Here is a 23158-nt window from a genome sequence, read left to right as displayed (position 1 = left end):
CACAAAAAGTACACCCTCAGCGGCACGGGGGCGGCCAGGTGCAGAGTGCAAACAGGCGTCAGGTTTGCAATAGGATTCAATGAGAGACCCAGGGGTCTCTTCAGCAAAGCAGGCAGGCAAGGGAGGGGGGCTCCTCTGGGTAGCCACCACCTGGGAAAGGGAGAGGGCCACCTGGGGGTCGCTTCTGCACTGGATGTCAGATCCTTCAGGTCCTGGGGGCTGCGGGTGGAGTGTCTTTACCAGGCGTCGGGTTCTTTGAAGCAGGCAGTCACGGTCAGGGGAGCCTCTGGATTCCCGATGCAGGCGTCGCTGGAGGGGCTCAGGGGGGTCAACTCTGGCTACTCACAGGGTCGTTGTCGCCGGGAGTCCTCCCTGTAGTGTTGGTTCTCCACAAGTCGAACCGGGGGCGCCGGGTGCAGAGTGCAAAGTCTCACGCTTCCGGCGGGAAACGTGTTGTTTTTAAAAGTCACTTCTTTGTTGCAAAGTTGCAGTCTTTGTGGAACAGGGCCGCTGTCCTCAGGAGTTCTTGGTCCTTTTTGATGCAGGGTAGTCCTCTGAGGCTTCAGAGGTCGCTGGACCCTGGGGAACGCGTCGCTGTTGCAGTTTTTCTTGAAGTGGGGAGACAGGCCGGTAGAGCTGGGGCCAAAGCAGTTGGTGTCTCCGTCTTTTCTGCAGGGCTTTCAGGTCAGCAGTCCTTCTTCATCTTAGGTTGCAGGAATCTATCTTGCTTGGTTCTGGGGGCCCCTAATACTCAATTTAGGGGTGTGTTTAGGTCTGGGGGGTTAGTAGCCAATGGCTACTAGTCCCGAGGGTGGCTACACACTCTTTGTGCCTCCTCTCTGAAGGGAGGGGGGCACATCCCTAATCCTATTGGGGGAATCCTCCATCTGCAAGATGGAGGATTTCTAAAAGTCAGTCACCTCAGCTCAGGACACCTTAGGGGCTGTCCTGACTGGACAGTGACTTCTCCTTGTTTTTCCCATTATCTCTCCTGGACTTGCCGCCAAAAGTGGGGGCTGTGTCCAGGGGGGCGGGCATCTCTACTAGCTGGAGTGCCCTGGGGCATTGTAACACGAAGCCTGAGCCTTTGAGGCTCACTGCTAGGTGTTACAGTTCCTGCAGGGGGGAGGTGTGAAGCGCCTCCACCCAGAGCAGGCTTTGTTTCTGTCCTCAGAGAGCACAAAGGCCCTCACCACATGGGGTCAGAACTCGTCTCTCAGCAGCAGGCTGGCACAGACCAGTCAGTCCTGCCCTGAACAATTGGGTAAAATACAGGGGGCATCTCTAAGATGCCCTCTGTGTGCATTTTTTAATAAATCCAACACTGGCATCAGTGTTGGTTTATTATTCTGAGAAGTTTGATACCAAACTTCCCAATATTCAGTGTAGCCATTATGGAGCTGTGGAGTTCGTTTTTGACAGACTCCCAGACCATATACTCTTATGGCTACCCTGCACTTACAATGTCTAAGGTTTTGCTTAGACACTGTAGAGGCATAGTGCTCATGCACCTATGCCCTCACCTGTGGTATAGTGCAACCTGCCTTAGGGCTGTAAGGCCTGCTAGAGGGGTGACTTACCTATGCTACAGGCAGTGTGAGGTTGGCATGGCACCCTGAGGGGAGTGCCATGTCGACATAGTCATTTTCTCCCCACCAGCACACGCAAGCTGGCAAGCAGTGTGTCTGTGCTGAGTGAGGGGGTTCCCTATGGTGGCATAAGACATGCTGCAGCCCTTAGAGACCTTCCCTGGCATCAGGGCCCTTGGTACCAGGGATACCAGTTACAAGGGACTTACCTGAGTGCCAGGGTTGTGCCAATTGTGGAGACAATGGTACATTTTAGGTGAAAGAACACTGGTGCTGGGGCCTGGTCCGCAGGGTCCCAGCACACTTCTCAGTCAAGTCAGCATAAGTATCAGGCAAAACGTGGGGGGTAATTGCAACAGGGAGCCATTTCCTTACAGTCTGTGTTTGCCTCTTTTATATGCAGATGATATTGTGGCCTTGTATTTAACACTGAAGTGCTTGAATAGTTCTTTATTGGCTGTTTAGAAATTCTCAAGTGCAAATTTTTTGAGAATTAATGTTTTCAGAAGTAGGATTCTGCTATTTAAGGACCCATAGTCTTGGAGATATCGGAATTCTAGTTGGCACTTAGGTGAAGGACAATTAGAAGTTGTGAATTCATATCCTTTATGGGGAAAATTAAGTTGAGCACCCTGACCAAGGCTGATCACTTCTCCCATAGCATTAGTACAACCAAAGCGCAGGCCAGTGGTCTAAAGGCATTTTATAATCTGATGGGGAGGAGGCACTTGACACACCTACTTTCAGTATATAGGGCATACATTTCAACCACCCTACTAGTTATTTAAGTGAGGAAATGGGACTTTTTAGATACAATTATCCCTTTCAACTTAAGAAAAATGTGTGGTTTTAACACTCATGCGATAATTTCTGCAATTAAATTGGAGTTTGGACTAAAGAGTGCTTTTGTACAAGGCCTTTACACCAATTATTCTTTGGGGTTATTGTCTAATAAGTGAAGTGATGTCTTTAAGGACCCTGATGCGTATAGAGAGTTTTGGTATAATAAAAGAAGTCTCTGTTTTGTAGACATTTTATTTATACCTTAAGTATGTTTGACTTAAATCAACAGTCTTTATACTCTTGGGGCCAGATGTAGCAAAGGTTTTAACCCATTCTGTGTCTATGGGAAAAAATGGTTGTACATATGGCCCATGGTCTCTGCAGCAGATACGTCTTTATTAAGCACTCCTCTTTTCACCTAAGCTTTCGTCTAGATTCTGATTGCTGTGGGAAACAATCTAAATTTAGGGTGATATTGAACTGTGCCACCCCAAGAAAGCCACAGCAATATTTAGTATGGAATACTGAGCATGGTGTTAGACGTTTTGGTTCCTGATGAGACTTGATATTTTACCACTAAAAGTTCTGACTGCTAGCTGGTCTTGTTTGCGAGCAAGGACATGGTTTGGAATTGATGTAATTATGGTACTCGAGATTTAAAACTTTTTTGTTACTATATTTGTTTACCCTGCACTGTTCCTCCATCGCAGACAATTGAGGCCCCTGTTTTAGAAATATCAGGTTCGAACAAATTGATATTACCTTAAGTTTATTATTCTTTCCCATAATGGAATGTTTTGCACGATTTTTTAAACATTTATATTGAATGATTTCTTATGTATAAGTATGGTGTCTCTGAAAACAAGGTGGTTATAGTGAAATGAAATGTTTTGCACATGTGCCTGTATTCTATTTTCTATGCCTGCATTGAATACGATTTTATAGCTATTTAAAATGGGTTTTCGATTGCTTTATTATATTGTTTTTCTTTTCTTTTTTTGTGAAAAATGTATCTACTTTTGATGTTTTATTATTGATCTTGTGGACCTCGGAAGAATTCTAATTCTTTAAAAATAAACTTGACAGGGGCTTGTAATGGCGTGGACCACATGCTCCTGGTTACAATTTCGTTGGATGGTAATCTGATTACTGTTCTTCGTGTAGTGACACACAGAACAGGAATCACATTTATAATGGCCAGCAACTTCCAAAATAAATTAGGCAGCCATTGTACCGGTTGATTTGATTCGTTGGCATATTTGTGCTGCATAAATGTTGAGTAAGCAAGAGATGTCTGTTAAAATCCAAATATGTCACATAATCCTTATTCCAGTTTCATTTGGGTAATGGGTAACAGTATTTCTAATGGATATGTAATCTTTCTGCAGATTTCTCACCGCCATCTCTCCTCCTCTGAAGAGTCAGTGCCTTATATAAGATCCCAAGTTATGCAAACTGTTGGTTATTGCTGTTGCTTTCTCCTTCCTCTCCACATGCCTCTAATGGGCATGGAAATGGTACCAGCCACTGACTGCAGACACGTTGGCACCAATTACGTACTGGTGACAAGATATTTGGATGATTATGCAGTGGGTGGAGAACTGCATGATGCTAGGGATCTACTCCTGGGGAGAGATTCTGTGGACCAGCCTGATACATGAGGATTTACCTTAAGGTGTGGAATCTTTAAGAAAAATATGTACCCTCTAGGATTATTGCTCAGAAAGTTAAGTAACATTTACATTTGTCTGAGCATACTTGAAAAATTTATTTTGGGAAATTCTGTCAGAACTGTAAATGATGCCATGCAGTTCTGTGTTAATGCTGAATCACAGTTCACCTGTGGTGGAAAAGATTGCATAAAGTTCAGATTTGGCATTTGCCAATTACCTTGTTGGAAACTGATGGACTGCGGTAGTTAATCTGTGGTTTAGCTTTTGTCGTCTATCTGTGATGTGGTGCAGTTTCCTTTTGCATTTTACACATTTATGACCAGTAATTTTGAATTCCAGGTAAAATCGTGTTGCTACTCTGGCACTATACAGTTTATATACACTGGTAATTTGTCGTTTTGAGAAATAGTATAGCATTGCAAAAGGTTAATGAAATGTTATTTTTAAAGCAAGAGTGACAAGGAATTTGCTGAAATAATTTAATTGGCCCGTAAAAGATATCAGTTTGTGTATTATTTTATAAATGGTGACATATATAATCAGACTGTTTTTGCTTTTTGCATTCGAGTATAGAAATCTGATGAATGAAGTTACTCAATAACTTCAAAAGAACATACATATTACCACAGTTACATGTTTCTGCTCAAAATAATACCTTCTCATCATCCCCTGTCACACCAAAGATAGGTGGGGACATTTCAGTTGTAATGTAGGTAACTGTCGTGGATGAACTGCAGGATCTGCATAATAAAATCTTGAACCTTCTTACCTGAATGGATACGCGTCGATGTTAAGCCCTATCCTGCAGTGACCTTTGCCTAAAACTACTGGCCTTAACTTATTAGGGCAACGCATTTAAAATGTATCCATCTAAACCTAAAATTCTAAGGGCTTTGTTTTTCCCTTAATGTATGCTTGTTTGCTGGATTCCGTCTCCTGGCTGGATTAAGTCTCCTTGCTCTAGAACGTAATCACTGATGATCAAATCACTTGGTTTCCATGAGTTACAGATATTATTTTTGTAATAGTATATTTATTTTTATTCTGTCATTTTGTGTGCCATATTATATCGCTTGCCTAATAAGTTATTCTATTTTTTAAAAATATATTTGAACATGTTTGTAATCTCATATTTTTGCCTCTCAATTTCAGTGAAGAGGAAGCCAAGTTTGGTGCCAGGCGATTAGCGCGTTGTCTACAGAAACTGGGTTTCCAGGTAATCAATCAGAAGTTTACATTGTATTAGGATTGATTCTTAGAATGTGATTAAGAACCTAACGAGTAAACCCCCCTAGCGCTGCTATCAATCATCTGTGCTTACCTGTTTTTCAATTCTGGCAACCAGGGAAAAAAAATAAAGCCTAAGCCTCAAGTTATTTGAAGAATCGTGGTTTACATGAAAGCTGCAAATGACGCAGTAGAAATAAGTTGCAAGATCATGCCATTACTGAGAAATGCCTCTAATAAGTGTGAAGATGTGCTTTTATGCACATTTACTATATATGTGCATTTTCCGCTTTTGTTTGTTAAATTAGCTAAAATGTAAGTGATGTGTATATATTGCAGGTGTCTTTATGAACGGAGATGCATTTTTGTATTAAGATTTGTTAGTATTGATTGTGGCAATTACACTTATACATTTCTGTATTATGAAGGTTTTACTAAAATGGCGTTGTGGTGACTTTAATTGCATTATAACAGTCCATGGTAGTATTGTTGCATGCTTATTTGATACATGTACTTACCTTGTGTTACTGTGAGTTTGAATGATGTTGTCAGTTGGGCCTCTCTTGACAGAATGAATTTCTTCTTGGCCTGCAAAGGCTTTGAATAATTGAATTTATATTTGAGAAAAAAAAAAAAAAAAAACGTGTCTCGTCTTGCAGCTGTGCTCACTAGCAGTGGCAATCTTGTTTTTTTTGTGTTTTTGTTGTTGTTGTTTTTTTGAACACAGAGGAAAAAATGTATATTCCAAGATATCCACCAGTTCATCTGCATTTTGTGCCCTGGACTGTGCCCTCAGGGCATCAAAGAATTTTGCAGACACTGGGAAGGGAATTTTCCTACTTTAAGTCCAGGCTTAGAATTTCTGGGGGAACATGCAACTATCCACAAAACAGTGTAGGAGGCTTCCTTACTATTCTGTCACCAGTCCTGGAATATTTTGTGGAAAGCTAAACATGCCTGTTATTTTAAGAAAGGGTTGCTAAGTAGTAATTTTACATTGCAGAAAGAGTTGCCCCTAGTGTGCCACTCAGGGCAAAAACTAGAAACACCTGTGTCCCCACTCACACAATCTTAGTATGCCATCTTGACATAGGGTGAATATACATGCCACCTGCATTTAGAAGATTAAATCTGTTGCTTGTTGCTGTTGTTTATTTTTTTGTTTTTATTTTTTGCTAAAATAAAAAGTAGTTTAAAATAAATAAAAAAACACAACCAATTTCACATGTCGGCGCTTTGTGTCACTCAGGATACGCCATCAGTATACCTTGTAACTTCTTCCCCAGAATCAATTACACCCCCCCCCCCCCCACCCCCACTTTGTTGTAGTCTTGAACTTATTGTACATGCTGTGCTTCATTGCACCCTGAAGTGAAATTGCACAGTGACGCTTCTTGTGGCAAATTAAGGGTTTGATTTACAGTTTGGCAGACAAGGTACTCCGCCACCTGTGTAGCTTAGTGCTCTGCCCTACAAACTAATGGTCCGCTCAATTTTGAGTCAAAACGACAATGTGCCATGCTCCTTGATGGGGGAGGGGGCACAAAAGTGAACCAAAGGAGCAGCAACAGAATCTTTGGTGAAGGCCATTGGGTCCGCATCTTGAAGAGCAGAAGCAGTGGGCCAGCTGTGGCAAGAAGAGGCCCGCTCCCCAAACCAGCATGGAGTGTCAGGATCCCACGTCCTGTGGAACCAGAGCTGAAGCAACAGGCCAACTGTAGTATGAAGAATCCTGACTCAACCAACTAGGGGAGCAGATGTCCCACATCTCTGGGAGCCTGAGGAGGGGCTAATGGTCATATGTGGTGGGAAGGTGCCTGGCACCAAGACTGGCAGGGGATGGGCGTGTCAGTTAGTATGGTGTAAGTGGCACACTCTGAGGTGGCTCCTAAGCCCTGTCTTAATCACAGCTGCCAGAAGGATTGAAGATACCCTCTAAAACTCTGCAAGCCAGGCAACACCAGGTGGCTAGCAGTATGTGAGCGTTTGCCACCACCTGCCCTCAACTGCTGCAGGTGGGGCCGGCCAAGGCAATACAGTGAACTAAAGGCTCTTGTTTCCCTCAACTGAGTGCAGGGGTGGGGATCATATGCACAAAGGGCAGCAAAACTACACATGTTGGAAAAGGACCACCACAGAGGCGGCATAGCTTCTTTGGCCACAAAAGATGAAGGCCAGTGGGAGGTTATGACAAGAGCAGTGAAACACCAACCCTAGGAGCTTAAAGGCACAGTGCAATTTCATCTTGGCCCATAGTTTGCTGGGAGCAACTAAAAAGTCTGATGGGCCAGAGCAGGTATCTAAAGCCCAATTGAACTCAAGGACATAGGGAGCTTTCTCCAGCAGATAAATGAGGCCAACAGTAAGATAGGATTAGAGTGCTTTGTCCACAGCTGTTGAGGGAGTCCCCACCCACAACTCAAGAGGCGTGGTAGGAGCAGGCCAAGAACAATGATGCAGAGTAAGCACTTACGAAAAGGTACCACAGAACAAGTCCAGTTGAACCCTCACAAGTACAGAGTGAGACAAGCCAAGTTGCAGTTATCCAAAAGGAAGAAGTAGGAAGGGAAGACCCCGATATCTGCTTCCAACACAGTGATGGCAGGAACCCACCCAGCAATCCTATCTGCAAATGGTGAGCAAATAAGTGCTATTCTTTTGAAATATATGTAAGCACTAGATGGGCACTGACTGGGTGACACAAAGGAAAAAGCCCACTGAGGGCTTGGCAGAAGCACAATTGAAATGTAGTAACAATGAGACAATGGTAGGATCCCAACTCAGGGTTTTAGATCACATGGTTGAAGGGTGGGTTGGAATTGGTCCACAGGGGCATAGGCACAACTACAGCCAGCATAGAGGCGCAGAACAAGCAGTAATGGGTAGAGTGCACCACCAACAGCGTATCCCAAACAGCATATCAAGGGAACAGGGCTCTAGTGACGGGTAGATACTGCAGCTAGATGTAATATAGGAGCTAATGCAGCAGGAGGGCTGACCCCTTACAGCAGGACCAGCCATTACAGTAACATACATGGAAGCTATGGTGACAGGTTGTCAAGATTGATTTCACTTCTGTAAAAGTATGGAGAAAATAAGTTTATTTACCATCTGTTCCTCGTAGAAATTGAGTTAGATTAGTTATACCACATAAGTAGCTGAAGCCAGTGAGAAAAGATGGGAACATTGACAATTGGCTATATGTCTTCTGGGTATTGGTGTGTATAATTGTTGGGAAATTCCTGTGATATGCCATGGGTCTGTGTGTACGAATACAGGGTACATGAGGCTCTGAATGTATGGGGGCAAAGCATGGCTCCAGTATGATCTGGGATCCCCGTTTAAAAATGCAGACAATGCCTGCACAAGAGTGAGACCATGAGGCTGTGGCCAGCTTCATGCATAAAATGACAGCGACACATGGAGTCAGGAAGCTTGACCAGTCTGTCACAGTTTAAAAGCAGAAAATAGAGATGTAAAGGATTCAACAAGCAGAAATGATGTTGGGTAAGGGAAGAATGTACCTGAGGTCCAACTTGTAAGTTTATACATAGATGCAGCGTATGCAGAAAGGGACATGCAGCATCTTAGTGCTTTCAAGGGGAAAGGTAACCTAGAAAGTAAGGACCACAGCAAGAAGTTGAGACACAAGAAGCATCTATCGACCACAACATGCTGTTCTTGGAAGTGGTAGGGGTGGAAAGAATTTGGCATGGCTAGGATGATGATCAACAAGGTTAAGCTTAGATCACTGCTAAACGATTACCACAGGAGGAGGTCGACCGGCATCATTCTAAGTGTTTTTTAGCAGTACTATACCATCACTTACAAAGGTCTAGTAAATAGAAGGGTAGCTCCTACCTAGAATCCAGCCACTACCACAGTGGTGGCCAAAGACAAAGAAGAGATCTGAAATGAGCAACTAATGGGCTAGATAGAGTGCCCCTTTAACTGAGCCATCTCTACCAAATGTTTCCCAGCTGGGTGGGGTTCTTAAAAAGCAACCAGCAGCTCTAGCCTGATCGTCTTTATGTTGTTCCCTTAAGGAGAATCAGTGAATTATGGTTTGAGTTAGGACCACTGCGCTGTTTGCTTACAGCTCTTTTGACAAAGTAGTTGACTTGGTCAAGTCCGTAAGCAAGAGCGCATGAATGGCTAAAAGAGGTAGAATCAAATTCTACAATACTACCAGTTCATCCAGACAGCTTCATCTGTTGGGTTTCACATTTGATGACTAGTATTTTGATAAATGCATGCCCACAGGCTGCTCAGTCTCTTCGGCATACTTTGAGATGTTCAGTACGTTCCACAAATATGCTCTAAAGAGGACACACTTGGAAAGGGGGGGGGGGGGGAGACTTCATTACCTGAACGATTTACTGCTAGTGGCTAATCAAGTGTCACAGCAATGTGGGAACCTTTTGAAGGCCTTTATTAGTTTGACAGGCTCCTAGAAGTACTGCTAGCAACAACAGTGAGGGGTTAGTTTTCCAAAGTGTAGAAACTGGTCCAGAAGCATGGCTCTCCAGTCTACTGGAGAAGGTCAGCAGATTGCAGAAAAAGTATTAAAACCTCCTGCAGCAAAGAGAAAGCAGCCCTGGGCGAAATCTAAAACTTTGTTGGGGGAAACAGTTTTGCCACCAGGGTCATGCCCATGGGACGAGTCTTCGCCAAGTGTCTAGCTGGCTTGAGCAAGAGCCACAGAAGAAGCACCACCATGTAAGGAAAGGGGCTGCAGTGAAACGCAATTTGCAGGTATGGCAAACATTCCTGAGCCGGTTCAACGGCTGTTTGATTTGAAGACAGCCCTAGGTTATGTCGCTGGAACTAGACCTTTATACAGACCTCAGTGGGAGCAAGGGCTGACGAATGTTACTAGGTTGTGTGTAATGTGTACAAGAGTGGCTCCAAAAATGTATGGCAAGGGTAACAGGAAAACCTTTCACATTGCTAGAGCTCTTCCCCATTCCTAAATGTGGCTGCCCTACACTTAAAGGTGAAAAAAGATAGGCAGCAGAAAGATAATGGTATGATCAAACAACTATGAAGTGGTACAGCTGCTGAATTCTAACTCTGCTAACTGCCTGTGGGTCTTGCAGATAATGAGAAACCAGATGGCAGCATAGCTATGGTTTACTATTTAGCTCAAAGTAGAGGCGCCACTAATTCCATGGTGTAAGCCCTCTTATTTCTATCTCAATAAATTCAAACAGCTGACCCTTGGGGGCAGAACAATAGTTCGCTTCATTCCCCAGAGAATTGTGGTATCAAGTAGAGCAAGACTGGCTTGTCAGTGCTCAGAGTAAGCAAGGTAGTCACACTATCTAGGACACTAGCGGGTGACTATTGCATAAAGTTGAAGCACATGATAATCTGAAACAATTGCATGCTCTTGAAAACTAGCAGGCCCAAGATAGACGAGCTGGTGAAAGGGAAACCGATTAGCCACCAGTGCCTAACTGTCGGAAGTTGGCTCTGTATATACTATTTCAAAGTAAGAAATTTGGTGTGCACAGAGTCCAAGGGTTCCCCTTAGAGGTAAGATAGTGGCAAAAAGAGATAATTCTAATGCTCTATTTTGTGGTAGTGTGGTTGAGCAGTAGGCTTATCAGAGGGTAGTGTTAAGCATTTGTTGTACACACACAGGCAATAAATGAGGAACACACTCAAAGACAATTCCAGGCCAATAGGTTTTTATATAGAAAAATATATTTTCCTAGTTTATTTTAAGAACCACAGGTTCAATATTTACAAACAATACTTTAAATGAAAGGTATTTCACTCAGGTATTCTAGGACCTTTGAATTATCACAATAGCATGTACAGTTTTGACAAAATTGGCAATAAGCTATTTTAAAAGTGGACACAGTGCAAAAATCAACAGTTCCTGGGGGAGGTAAGTAAAGGTTAAGTTCACAGGTAACTAAAACACTTACAGGGTTCAAAGTTGGGTCCAAGGTAGCCCACCGTTGGTGGTTCAAGGCAATCCCAAAGTTACCACACCAGCAGCTCAGGGCCGGTCAGGTGCAGAGGTCAAAGTGGTGCCCGAAAACACATAGGCTTCAATGGAAATAGGGGTACTCCGGTTCCAGTGTGCCAGCAGGTAAGTACCCGTGACTTCGGAGGGCAGACCAATGGGGTTTTGTAGGGCACTGGGGGGACACAAGCAGGCACAGAAAGTACACCCTCAGCGGCACAGGGGCGGCCGGGTGTAGAGTGCAAACAGGCGTCGGGTTTTCAATAGGAATCAATGGGGAGACCCGGGGTCTCTTCAACGATGCAGGCAGGCACGGTGTGGAGGGGGGGGGGGGAGGGGGAGGGTGCTCAGGGTAGCCACCACCTGGGCTAGGCAGAGGGTCGCCTGGGGGTCGCTCCTGCACTGGAGTTCGGCTTCTTCAGGTCCTGGGGGCTGCGGGTGCAGTGTGGTTTCCAGGCATCGGGTTCCTTGAAGCAGGCAGTCGCGGTCAGGGGGAGCCTCTGGATTTCCTCTGCAGGTGTCGCTGTGGAGGCTCGGGGGGGGGGGTGGTGTCAACTCTGGCTACTCACGGGCTCGCAGTCGCTGGGGAGTCCTCCCTGTAGTGTGTTTTCCGCAGGTCGAGCCGGGGGCGTCGGGTGCAGAGTGGAAAGTCTCACGCTTCTGGCGGGAAACGTGTGGTCTTTAAAAGTTGCTTCTTTGTTTCCAAAAGTTGCAGTTTCTTGAACAGGGGCGCTGTTCTCGGGAGCTTCTTGGTCCTTTAGATGCAGGGTAGTCCTCTGAGGCTTCAGAGGTCGCTGGACCCTGTTGGATGCGTTGCTGTTGCAGTTTTCTTCGAAGTAGGGAGACAGGCCGTTGGGGCTGGGGCCAAACCAGTTGTCGTCTCCGTCTTCACTGCAGGGCTTCAGGTCAGCAGTCCTTCTTCTTTAGGTTGCAGGAATCTATTTTCCTCGGTTCTGGGAGCCCCTAAATACTCAATTTAGGGGGGTGTTTAGGTCTGGGAGGGCAGTAGCCAATGGCTACTGGCCCTGAGGGTGGCTAGACCCTCTTTGTGCCTCCTCCCTGTGCGGGGGGGTGGGGGGGGGCCACATCCCTAATCCTATTGGGGGAATCCTCCATCTGCAAGATGGAGGATTTCAAAAAGTAAGGGTCACCTCAGCTCAGGACACCTTAGGGGCTGTCCTGACTGGGGAGTGACTCCTCCTTGTTTTCCTCATTAACTCTTCCAGCCTTGCCGCTAAAAGTGGTGGCAGTAGCCGGAGGGGGCGGGCATCTCCACTAGCTGGGATGCTCTGTGGCGCTGTAACAAAGGGGGTGAGCGTTTGAGGCTCACCGCCAGGTGTTACAGTTCCTGCAGGGGGAGGTATGAAGCACCTCCACCCAGTACAGGCTTTGTTCCTGGCCACAGAGTGACAAAGGCACTCTCCCCATGTGGCCGGCAACATGTCTGGTGTGTGGCAGGCTGGCAAAACTAGTCAGCCCACACTGGAAGTCGGGTATGTTTTCAGGGGGCATCTCTAAGATGCCCTCTGGGTGTATTTTTACAATAAAGTGCACACTGGCATCAGTGTGCATTTATTGTGCTGAGAAGTTTGATACCAAACTTCCCAGTTTTCATTGTAGCCATTATGGTGCTGTGGAGTTCGTGTTTGACAGACTCCCTGACCATATACTCTTTGGCTACCCTGCACTTACAATATCTAAGGTTTTGCTTAGATACTGTAGGGGCATAGTGCTCTTGCACCTATGCCCTCACCTGTGGTATAGTGCACCCTGCCTTAGGGCTGTAAGGCCTGCTAGAGGGGTGACTTACCTATGCCACAAGCAATGTAAGGTTGGCATGGCACTCTGAGAGGAGTGTCATGTCGACTTAGTCATTTTCTACCTACCAGCACACACAAGCTTTGAAGCAGTGTGTATGTGCTGAGTGAGGGGTCCCTAGGTTGGCATAAGACATGCTGCAGCCCTTAGAGACCTTCCCTGGCATCAGGGCCCTTGGTACCAGGGGTACCAGTTACATGGGACTTACCTGGGTGCCAGGGTTGTGCCAATTGTGGAGACAACGGTACAGTTTTGGGAAAGAACACTGGTGCTGGGGCCTGGTTAGCAGGGTCCCAGCACACTTTCAAATCATAACTTGGCATCAGCAAAGGCAAAAATCAGGGGGTAACCATGCCAAGGAGGCATTTCCTTACACTAACTATGCTGGAGAACTGCCGATTTTGTCTGGTCAGGCTATACATAGCAGCCAGGCTGAGAGGCAGCCACCTGCCTTTTATTCATAAGGATGGATTTTTCCTCAGCAGGTTTAAGTGTACCAGAGGTAATGTTGCACCACAGACCTTCCAGTGACTCATTTCAGCACAAAGCCCTTTTGTTCAGTGGCTGCAACAATTGGTAGAACCTGCGATGAAGGAGGAAAGTATCATGAGTGAACAGAATAGATATTAGTGGTGACTTAATGACAGCTCATTGATATGAGGCATGTGTGGCTGTAGATATTTATGCTTAGCATAAATCCACCTAGGGTTGGGCTCAGAAGTATACAAAATATTTTTCTTCAAATAAGTCTTTCGATCATGAGGTATGGTGAAACCTCCTCTTGGAATGCTCATGGTCCTTCACTCCATTGTTAGATTGTTTTTTTTCCACTGTCTGGTTCAAATGTGTGCTCCTTTGCTCCATATTGGTGTTGTCGTTTTCTAGCATCTAGGCCTTAATGTCGATATTGTCCTAGATTGCGATTATTTATTATTTATAGCTCTACATCCATTGACATATTTCCAGCCGACTGAAGCCCGAGGGCCTTTGCATCAAATCTGCATTTCTCAGCACCCCATCTATGCCACGCCCATCTGGAGATGAATCGGATGCCCTTTCGATTTTGCCAACCCTGCCACACCAGGTTTCCACGCACCAACCAACATCTGGTGTGTAACTTGTTCTCCAGTATTGGATCTTTCATAGATTCACATGCTTGAATCATTCCCCGTCATCGAGGTGGGAGTCCCCCTGTAATTTAATAAAGCAGTATATATATCACTATCGTAGGCTATAATGGCAATGAAAAGGTCAGTTTAATAGCCTATCCATGTCCTTTTTCAAAAAAGGACCAAACTTGAACTATAACCAATCAGGCGACAGCACCCTCTAGAACACTCCCAACAGAGGCTGAGTCCCTCAGATTTTCTACTGCACGTCGTGTCAAGGGAGTCTCTCTGAGCCCTGCTCAGTTCTTCAGCTTTTACTTCTTTTTTGGATCATCCAAGATTATATTTCCTGTTTCATTTCGCTAACCCTGGCACTAATATGTTAGAGTAGCAGTAAACAAGGTAAAAGACTACATAAATATGCCTAACCTTTTCCTCAAAAACTCTCACGTTCTGAGATGAGGCTATTACTGGCTGAGATTGCAAAATCTTAAATCTGTCACTAAGAATGAGGACCGTGAGGATTCCTTCACCTCACAGGAGAGGTCAGAGGGAGATGTTGCGCCAGGCTCTCCGGAAGGCACGCAGAAAAGCCATAAAAAGACTTACCATGAGTCTTCATAAGGCACTTCTCACAGAAGCAAAAAAAAAAGACCCTCAACTTCCTCTTCAGCTCTGACAATATATCAGAGGGACCCTCATAACCTTGCAATGGGGCGTCTGAAAACCGCCTGTAAAATCATAATTCTCAGGACTTACTTTGAGGTGGTTGATGACAATGTTGACAATTATTTCCTTGTCTACGAAGGGACTCGTCTATGATGGCCTCATCTACGATGGTCATCTATGACTGCCTCATCTATGATGGTCGCCTACGACAGTCATCTACAGTGATCGTCTACGACGGTCATCTACTGTGGTTTATGATGGTCTCATCTATGCAGGGCCTCATCTACAATGGTCATCTACTATGGCCTCATCTATGACGGTCTACGACGGTCCTCTACAGTGGTGGTCTACGACGGTCCTCTACAGTGGTAGTCTACGACGGTCCTCTACAGTGGTAGTCTACGACGGTCCTCTACAGTGGTAGTCTACGACGGTCCTCTACAGTGGTAGTCTACGACGGTCCTCTACAGTGGTCGTCTAGGAGGGTCATCTACAGTGGTCGTCTATGACAGCCATCTACAGTGGTCTATGTTGGCCTCATCTACGATGGTCATCTACTATGGCCTCGTCTATGGTGATCGTCGGCGAGGCCCTCATCTACAGTGGTTGCTTACACCGGCCTCATCTACGATGCTCGTCTACAATCATCCACTACAACCTCATCTATGATGCTACTTTTTAGCAGTGTCATCTGACGGTCGACCTCCTCTATGATGCTAGTCTGACAACCTCATCTACGATGGTCATCTGTGACAGCCTCATCTACAATGATTGTCTACGACGGTCATATACGACGGCCTCTTCTATGATAGTTATCTGATAGAGACTTCTAGTTGCAGATTCCTTACCTTAGAATTTTTCCCCAGGTGTCAGACTGGATCCGGAGATTTTTTCTTCGAGCAATACCCTTGCGCGTCGGTAGGTAGCGTCGGTCGACTCCGTAGGCGTTGTGGTCGCTGTGATGACGTCGGGAGTAGTACCTAGACGCCGCCCACTGCATAGTGACCTCAGTTCTTTTCTTTTTGCGCTGATCCGAGAGAGAGCTACCCTCGGCTATTTTTTGGCCGAATTCGACCGTTTTGTCAATTTATTTTTTGGGGCGACCTTTGGTGCATCGAGGATGTCCCCGAACACCGGGTTCAAGCCGTGCGAGGACTGCCACCGCATAATGTCGGTGGCGGACCCTCATCGTGTCTGCCTGTGGTGCCTCGAGCGCGACCACGGAGCGAAGTCGTGCTCAGAGTGCATCTGAAGGCTTTGAGGGAGTGGTCCCTAAAGATGATGGTGGCCCGGCACTCGACTCCGCGTAGATCCCGATCTCGCTCGAGAGGAAGGTCTTGAGATCAGTAGCGGAGCCACCACCACTCGTCTTCTTTGAAATCTTCGGGTCAAGGTAAGAAGAAGTCGAAGAAGTCCCATCGGTCTCCGACTTCACTCTGTCGCTTGGTCGACATGGGACGAGCGTCCACGAACTAGGCCTCCGTCCACGGAGCCTACGTCTTGGTCGACTCTGTACTTTCCCAAGTTTCCCGGAGCCGAAGCGACCCCTGCCCAACTCAGAGAGTTCTACGAGGCCATGCGCCTCATCTTTGGGCGTGCCTACCCCGATACAGAGCCTTCGCGCCCAAGGGGCTTGGCTGAGGGGCCTTCGGGTTCTGCACCGGCGGCTTCGGCCCCGGCCACCGAGGTCGCCTCCGGATCTGCACCGACGCTGGTCGCACAGTCGAGACCTTCCCCGGCGCCGGGTCATTTAGCGACGCTCACGACGTCGGTAGTGCCCACTATCGGCATCGACCCGATTCTCATTCCCAACGAGTCGAAGCGGCGTCGGCCTATGCCGCCATCGGCTTCGGTGGACTCCATTCGTCCGAGGTCAGATTCTGACCCATTTTCCTATGGGTATGAATACAGGGAGGAATTGGAGGGTTCCCTGGACCCTTATGAATACCATGAAGACCCTACTATGGACTGGGCACAGGACTTGGGCGAAGCCAGTGGTCTTGATACTTCTCCTGACTCTGGCATGCTGTCTCCTCCTACCGTGGCTACGACGGAGGGATCTACCTATGGTATGGTGGTTAGTAGGGCGGCTGAGGTCCTTGGTCTTGAGCTACCTACTGTCGAAGTCAGGTCTAACCTCCTGACGGAGGTGCTTTAGCCTGGGGCTCCTACATCTGAACCCCTTCTTCCATTTAAGGAAGCCCTCACTGACATCCTTTTGGGAACGTGGTCCAAACCCAACACAGAGGCTCCTGTGAACAGGACGATCACTCGCTGCCATCGGCCTGCGCCAAACGACCTGAAGTTCCTGACCCAACATCCTAAGCTTGAGAGTCTTGTTATCCAGGCGTCCTCGTCTTCTGGTGCGTTCCTTTCTGCACCCCCGGATAGGGAATCTAAAAGGCTGGAACAATTTGGTAAGAAGTTATTTTCTTCCTCCAGCTTCGCACTGCAGTCAGTGAACACCGCATGCCTTTTGGGCCGTTATTCCTACTCCCTGTGGGATACGGTTGCGCAAGTCCTGCCGCAGATACCGGAGGAGGCCCGTGCTATCGTCTCCCAAGCAGTCAAAGATGCGAGAGACGCTGTGAAGTTCACCATCTGTTGTGGGCTGGATACAACTGACACTCTGGCCAGATTGGTTGCTACGACAGTGGCCTTACGGCGCCATGCCTGGTTACGTACTTCTGGTTTCTTGAGGAATGTCCAACAGTTACTCATGGACATGCCCTTTGATGGCACCCGTCTCTTTGGAGACAAAGCGGACTCAGCCTTGGAGAGGTTCAAGGAGTCCAGGGCTACGGCTCGGTCCCTTGGCCTTTCTGCCACCACACACCCCCCACTGTCCGCTTTTCGTACCTTTCGTGGCCACGGAAGGGGCGCCCTGTCTCGTCCTCAACCCAGCCACCGGGCCATGCATGGTGGACAGCCGATGCGTGGCCAGGGGTGCGGAATCCCACGTGGTCGTGGGACAGGGAACCAAAGGTCTGTCCAGTCTACCCCTGCCCCCGCAGCAGTCCGTCCCCTCACTCTCGCCCAGTAGGTGGCAGAATCCGCCATCACCTGCCCCACTGGGAACATATCACCACAGACTGGTGGGTTTTGCAAATAATTCGGAAGGGCTACTCCCTCCCTTTCGAATCAACACCACCACACATGCCACCATCCTTCCATCCCCTTTCGGAGGATCATTTGGTGCTTCTCCGCTAGGAAGTTGCGGCTCTCTTGACCAAGGGAGCTATAGAAAGGGTCCCTGTGCCAGAATTAGGTTGTGGTTGTTATTCCCACTACTTTCTGATACCAAAGAAGGACAAAGGCTTGCGCCCTATTCTAGATCTTTGGGACATGAACTACTTCCTCAAGAAGGAGAAGTTCAAAATGCTCACTCTGGCTCAGGTTCTGACTGCCTTAGAGCCAGAAGACTGGATGGTAGCGTTGGACTTGCAGGATGCTTATTTCCACATCCCCATCCTGCCTGCCCACAGACGTAAACTATGATTCGTGGTAGGTCACAAGCACTTTCAGTTTTCCGTGTTCCCTTTCGGCCTTACCAGTGCCCCTCTGGTGTTCACAAAAGTGATGGCGGTGGTTGCAGCTCATCTGCGCCGGTTAGGGGTCTTAGTCTTCCCCTACCTAGACGGCTGGCTTTTGAAGGCGCCTTCTCCGAGACAGTGGTTTCACACCTCCAGACTACGGCGGACCTCCTGCACCAGCTGGGGGTCACTATCAACGTGCCGAAGTCACACCTGACTCCCTCTCAGACGCTCCCTTTCATCGGGGCAGTTCTGGACACAGCGCGGTTTCTGGCTTTTCCTCCCCAGAAGCGGGTCCAAGACATTCAGGCTATGATTCCGATCTTTCAGCCTTGGTCTTGGGTTTCGGTGAGACAGACTATGAGGCTGCTGTGCCTCTTGGCATCCTGCTAGTAACACATGCCAGGTGGCATATGCGGGCTCTGCAGTGGTACTTGAAGTTCTAGTGGGCGCAGCATCAGGGGAATCTCTCCGACATAGTCCAGATCTCGGAGGGGACTGCGAAAGACCTGCAGTGGTGGCTTTCGAATCCCATTTGGGTCAATGGCAGATCCCTCTCCCTTCCACAACCAAATCTCTCAATAGTGACAGATGCGTCACTTTTGGGTTGGGGTGGCCACATGGGAGAGGCGGAGATCAGAGGCCTCTGGTCTCCGGCGGAGTCAGAACTCCACATCAACATACTTCAGCTCCGATCGATCAGACTTGCGTTGAAAGCATTCCTTCCCTCTCAAAGGGAAAGTGGTGCAGGTGTTCACAGACAACACTACCGCCATGTGGTACTCCAACAAACAAGTCGGGGTAGGGTCCTGGACCCTATGTCAGGAGGCACTACGCCTCTGGACATGGCTGGAACATCAGGGCATTACCCTGATGGTTCAACATCTGGCAGGCTCTCAACACCAGAGCAGAGGAACTCAGCCGCCGACGCACTGTCGATCATGAATGGCGTCTCCATCCGGAAGTGGCGCAAGGTCTCTTTCTCAAGTGGGGGAGCCTTGGTGAGATCTGTTCACCTCCGCAGAGAACACGCAATGCCAGCTATTTTGCACGTTGGAGTTTCCAAGGCGGCACTCGCTCGGAGACGCTTTTCATCTCGAGTGGAACTCCGGCCTCCTTTAAGCCTTCCCGCCTATCCCTCTTCTGCCCAGAGTTCTCAAGAAGATCAAGAGCGACTGGGCCCAAGTTATCTTGGTGGCTCCGGACTGGGCTCGAAGGGTGTGGTATCCCAAGCTACTAAGCATGTCCATCGATCTTCCACTCAGACTGCCTCTTCGAGCGGATCTTCTGTCGCAGCAGCAGGGGACGGTCCTCCACCCGAACCTGTCCAACCTCTGCCTTCATGCGTGGAGATTGAGCAGCAACAGTTGACGGCGTTTGCCCTTCCACCCGAAGTCTGCAATGTTATCTTGGCAGCCAGGCGTCACTCGACTAAAACTGTATACGCCTGTCGTTGGAATATATTTGTGGCATGGTGCACCAAAAAATCTGTTGACCCCCCCCCCCCCCCCCCCCCCATCTGCCCCTCTTTCAGTGGTTCTTCAAATCATTCTTTCCTTAGCCCAGCAGGGCTCTGCATTGGGCACCCTTAAGGGGTATCTGTCTGCCATTTCCGCCTTTCTTAGGCTTCCTGTTCACCCCTCACTTGTTAAATCTCCTCTTGTGAGTAGGTTCTTAAAGGGGCTCACCCAATTATTTCCTCCCACTCCCTTCATCGTGCCTCAGTAGGATCTTAATCTTGTGCTTACTCTCTTGATGTGTACACCCTTTGAGCCTATGCATAATTGTCCCTTACGGCTCCTCACTTTCAAAACTGTCTTTCTTATCGCCATCACCTCTGCTCGCAGGGTGATTGAGCTTCAGGCCTTTTCTTCAAGCCTCCGTACTTGTCTGTTCACCCCGACAAAGTGGTGTCACGCACTAGAGCTTCCTTCCTTCCTAAGGTGGTTACACCGTTTCATGTAGGCCAGTCCACCACTTTGCCTACCTTCTACGCACACCCACATCCTTCCCATGAGGAGGAGAGACTCCACCGTCTGGACCCAAAGAGAACGTTGGTGTTCTATCTCAATTGTACTAAAGACTTCAGGGTGGACGATCAACTCTTAGTTGGCTATGTGGGTGCGAAGAAAGGGAAGGCGGTGTAGAAACGTACCATCTCTTGATGGGTGCTTCTTTGCATCAAAATGTGCTACGCTTTGGTGAAAAAGCAACCTCCCGACGGCTTGCGTGCTCATTCTACCAGGGCCACTGCTGCATCTACTGCGCTAGCACGCGGAGTTCCTGGCCTGGTGGATATCGGTCAGGCAGCTACGTGGGCGTCTCTGCATACGTTTGCTAAGCATTACTACCTAGATAGTCAGGTCTGTCAGGACGGCTACTTTGGTCTTTCGGTCCTGCAGGACTTTCTAGTATGATCTTAGTTTGCAGCTTACCACCGAGGATGGATTTGCTTGGGTATCTATTCTAAGGTAAGGAATCTGCAACTAGAAGTCCCTATCAGATGTACAAGTTACTTACCTTTGGTAACAAAATATCGGGTAGAGACATATTCTAGTTGCAGATTCCTTAAAGCCCACCCATCCTCCTCTCTTGCGTACTGATTTCTAGGGACAGGGATTCCCCCCCCCCCCCTTTCAGCTCCTTAGCTCTGGCGCACCAATATGTGTTCTTAGCGGCTCTGGCATGGAAAATCGTTAAAAGAAACTGACGTCACTGCGCGAGGGCGGCGTATATGTACTGCTCCCGACGTCATCACGGCGACCACGATGCCTGTGGAGTCGACCGACGCTACCTACACACGCGCAAGGGTATTGCTCGAAGAAAAAATCTCCGGATCCAGTCTGACACCTGGTGGAAAATTCTGATAGGGAATCTGCAACTAGAATATGTCTCTACCAGATATTTTGTTACCGAAGGTAAGTAACTTGTACATCTGTGACAGTCTCATCTACGATGTTCATGTGCAACAGCCTTTTTTGATGGTTGTTTACTACTACAGCCTTGCCTACAATGATCTAGTCTGAGGAACCACATCTACAATGGCCTTGTCTCTGTATGCTTTGTCGACGACGGTCTGGTCTATGACTGCATCCTCCACGAAGTCCTCATCTACGGTGAAGGCCTAATCAACAGCAGCAAACATTGTTTAAATGAGCCTAGTCATTTACATCTGCCTCGTCGAACTTGATCACAATAGAAATTACGAAGAAAACACGTAATTGTCAACAAGAGCAAAACACGCATAATCCAGAATAATTTTGTGTCAAGCATTGAGGTACCAATATGAGCATGTCTTCAACAGTCAATATATTGATGAAGAGCATGGGTCTGGTCCATGTATCTCATACTAGAGCTTCAGAGCATATTACAGCCGCAACTGGTGGATTTTCCCACCAGATTTATTTTGGGGGTTTCCATACCCTTCGGAGCGAGCAACCAAGCACTTCCAGTTTCCTATAGCAAACAAGAAATTAGTTTGTTTTTTCTTTATGAATTTAAATAGGAAAGCTGTAAAACCTATTTCAATTGCCCATATATCCAAGAAAAATTACAATCATGGAAAACCCTATGTTCGATGGCATCTGTCGCTGTAGATACGCATGTTCTGCAATAGCTCGCCATCTGGTGTTGGGCCGGAGTGTTACAAGTTGTTTTTCTTCGAAGAAGTCTTTCGAGTCACGGGACCGAGTGACTCCTCCTTTTGTCTCCATTGCGCATGGGCGTCGACTCCATCCTCGATTGTTTTTTTTTTCCGCCATCGGGTTCGGACGTGTTCCTGTCGCTCCGAGTTTCGGAACAGAAAAAATAGTTAATTTCGGAAGATTTTCGTCGGTATTGTTGCGTTCGGGATCGGCATACTTAGATTCAACACCGCATCGAAGATCGAAGAGCTCCGGTGCCCTTCGGGGTAGTTTTTCGATCCTCCGTCGGGGCCTGGTCGGCCCGACCGCGTGCTGAAGAACGCCGATGGAACGGACCCCGTTCCGTTTCTGCCCCAAATGCCACAATAAATACCCCTACACAGACCAACACTTGGTCTGCAACCTGTGCCTGTCACCTGAGCACAGCGAAGACACCTGCGAGGCCTGTCGTGCGTTCCGGTCCCGAAAAACACTCCGAGACCGTCGAGCCAGAAGACTTCAAATGGCGTCCGCACCGACAGCCCGACGGGAGTTCGAGGAACAGGAAGAGGAAGGTACCTTCTCGATCCAAGACTCAGACTCCGAAGGATTCGACGATACACAAACCGTGAGTAAGACGTCGAAAACCACACAAAGAAACATTTACAAGGCCCAGGGGACGCCACTGCCACCAGGCCATGGCTCAACCCAAAAAATCGGTGACCGACCGTCGGCACCGAAAAAGGCCCAAACAGTGCCGAGATCGTCCGACTCCGGTCGAGACACCGGCACGCAGCCTTCTCGGGACCGAGAAAGTGCTGGAGACAAGCCTCGACACCGAGATGCCGGTGTGGACACGGCTCGACGCCGAGACAGCGGCACCGAAACAGATCGACGCCGAGAGGTTTCGGCCCCGAAAAGGAAAAAAGTCACCTCGGAGCCGAAAAAACACGCAGACAAAGTTTCGATGCCGAAACAAACTGCAAGCGACCCAGCTTCAGGCTCTTATACAGAAGAGCACTCGCTAACCTCCCAAATGCAGAAGCATAGGTTTGAGGAAGAGCTACAAGCAACTGATGCGGACCATACGCAAAAACGTATTTTCATTCAGCAGGGGACAGGAAAAATAAGCACCCTTCCCCCCATTAGGAGAAAGA

The 23158-nt window shown here is 47.7% G+C and overlaps 1 protein-coding gene across 5 annotated transcripts in view; it reads left to right on the top strand.

Annotated features, from left to right (window-relative positions):
- TBPL1 (TATA-box binding protein like 1) overlaps positions 1-23158 on the top strand; it is a 219964-nt gene that overhangs the window by 102244 nt on the left and 94562 nt on the right. For all 5 annotated transcript variants that reach the window (XM_069234882.1, XM_069234885.1, XM_069234884.1 and 2 more), the window contains one exon: positions 5198-5261. In XM_069234882.1, coding sequence (XP_069090983.1) covers positions 5198-5261 — 64 coding nt within the window. The remainder of the gene's footprint in view (positions 1-5197; positions 5262-23158) is intronic.

This window comes from Pleurodeles waltl, chromosome 5 (assembly GCF_031143425.1).
Source record: "Pleurodeles waltl isolate 20211129_DDA chromosome 5, aPleWal1.hap1.20221129, whole genome shotgun sequence".
NCBI classification, from domain to species: domain Eukaryota; kingdom Metazoa; phylum Chordata; class Amphibia; order Caudata; family Salamandridae; genus Pleurodeles; species Pleurodeles waltl.
This window is presented reverse-complemented; position numbering and strand designations above follow the sequence as displayed.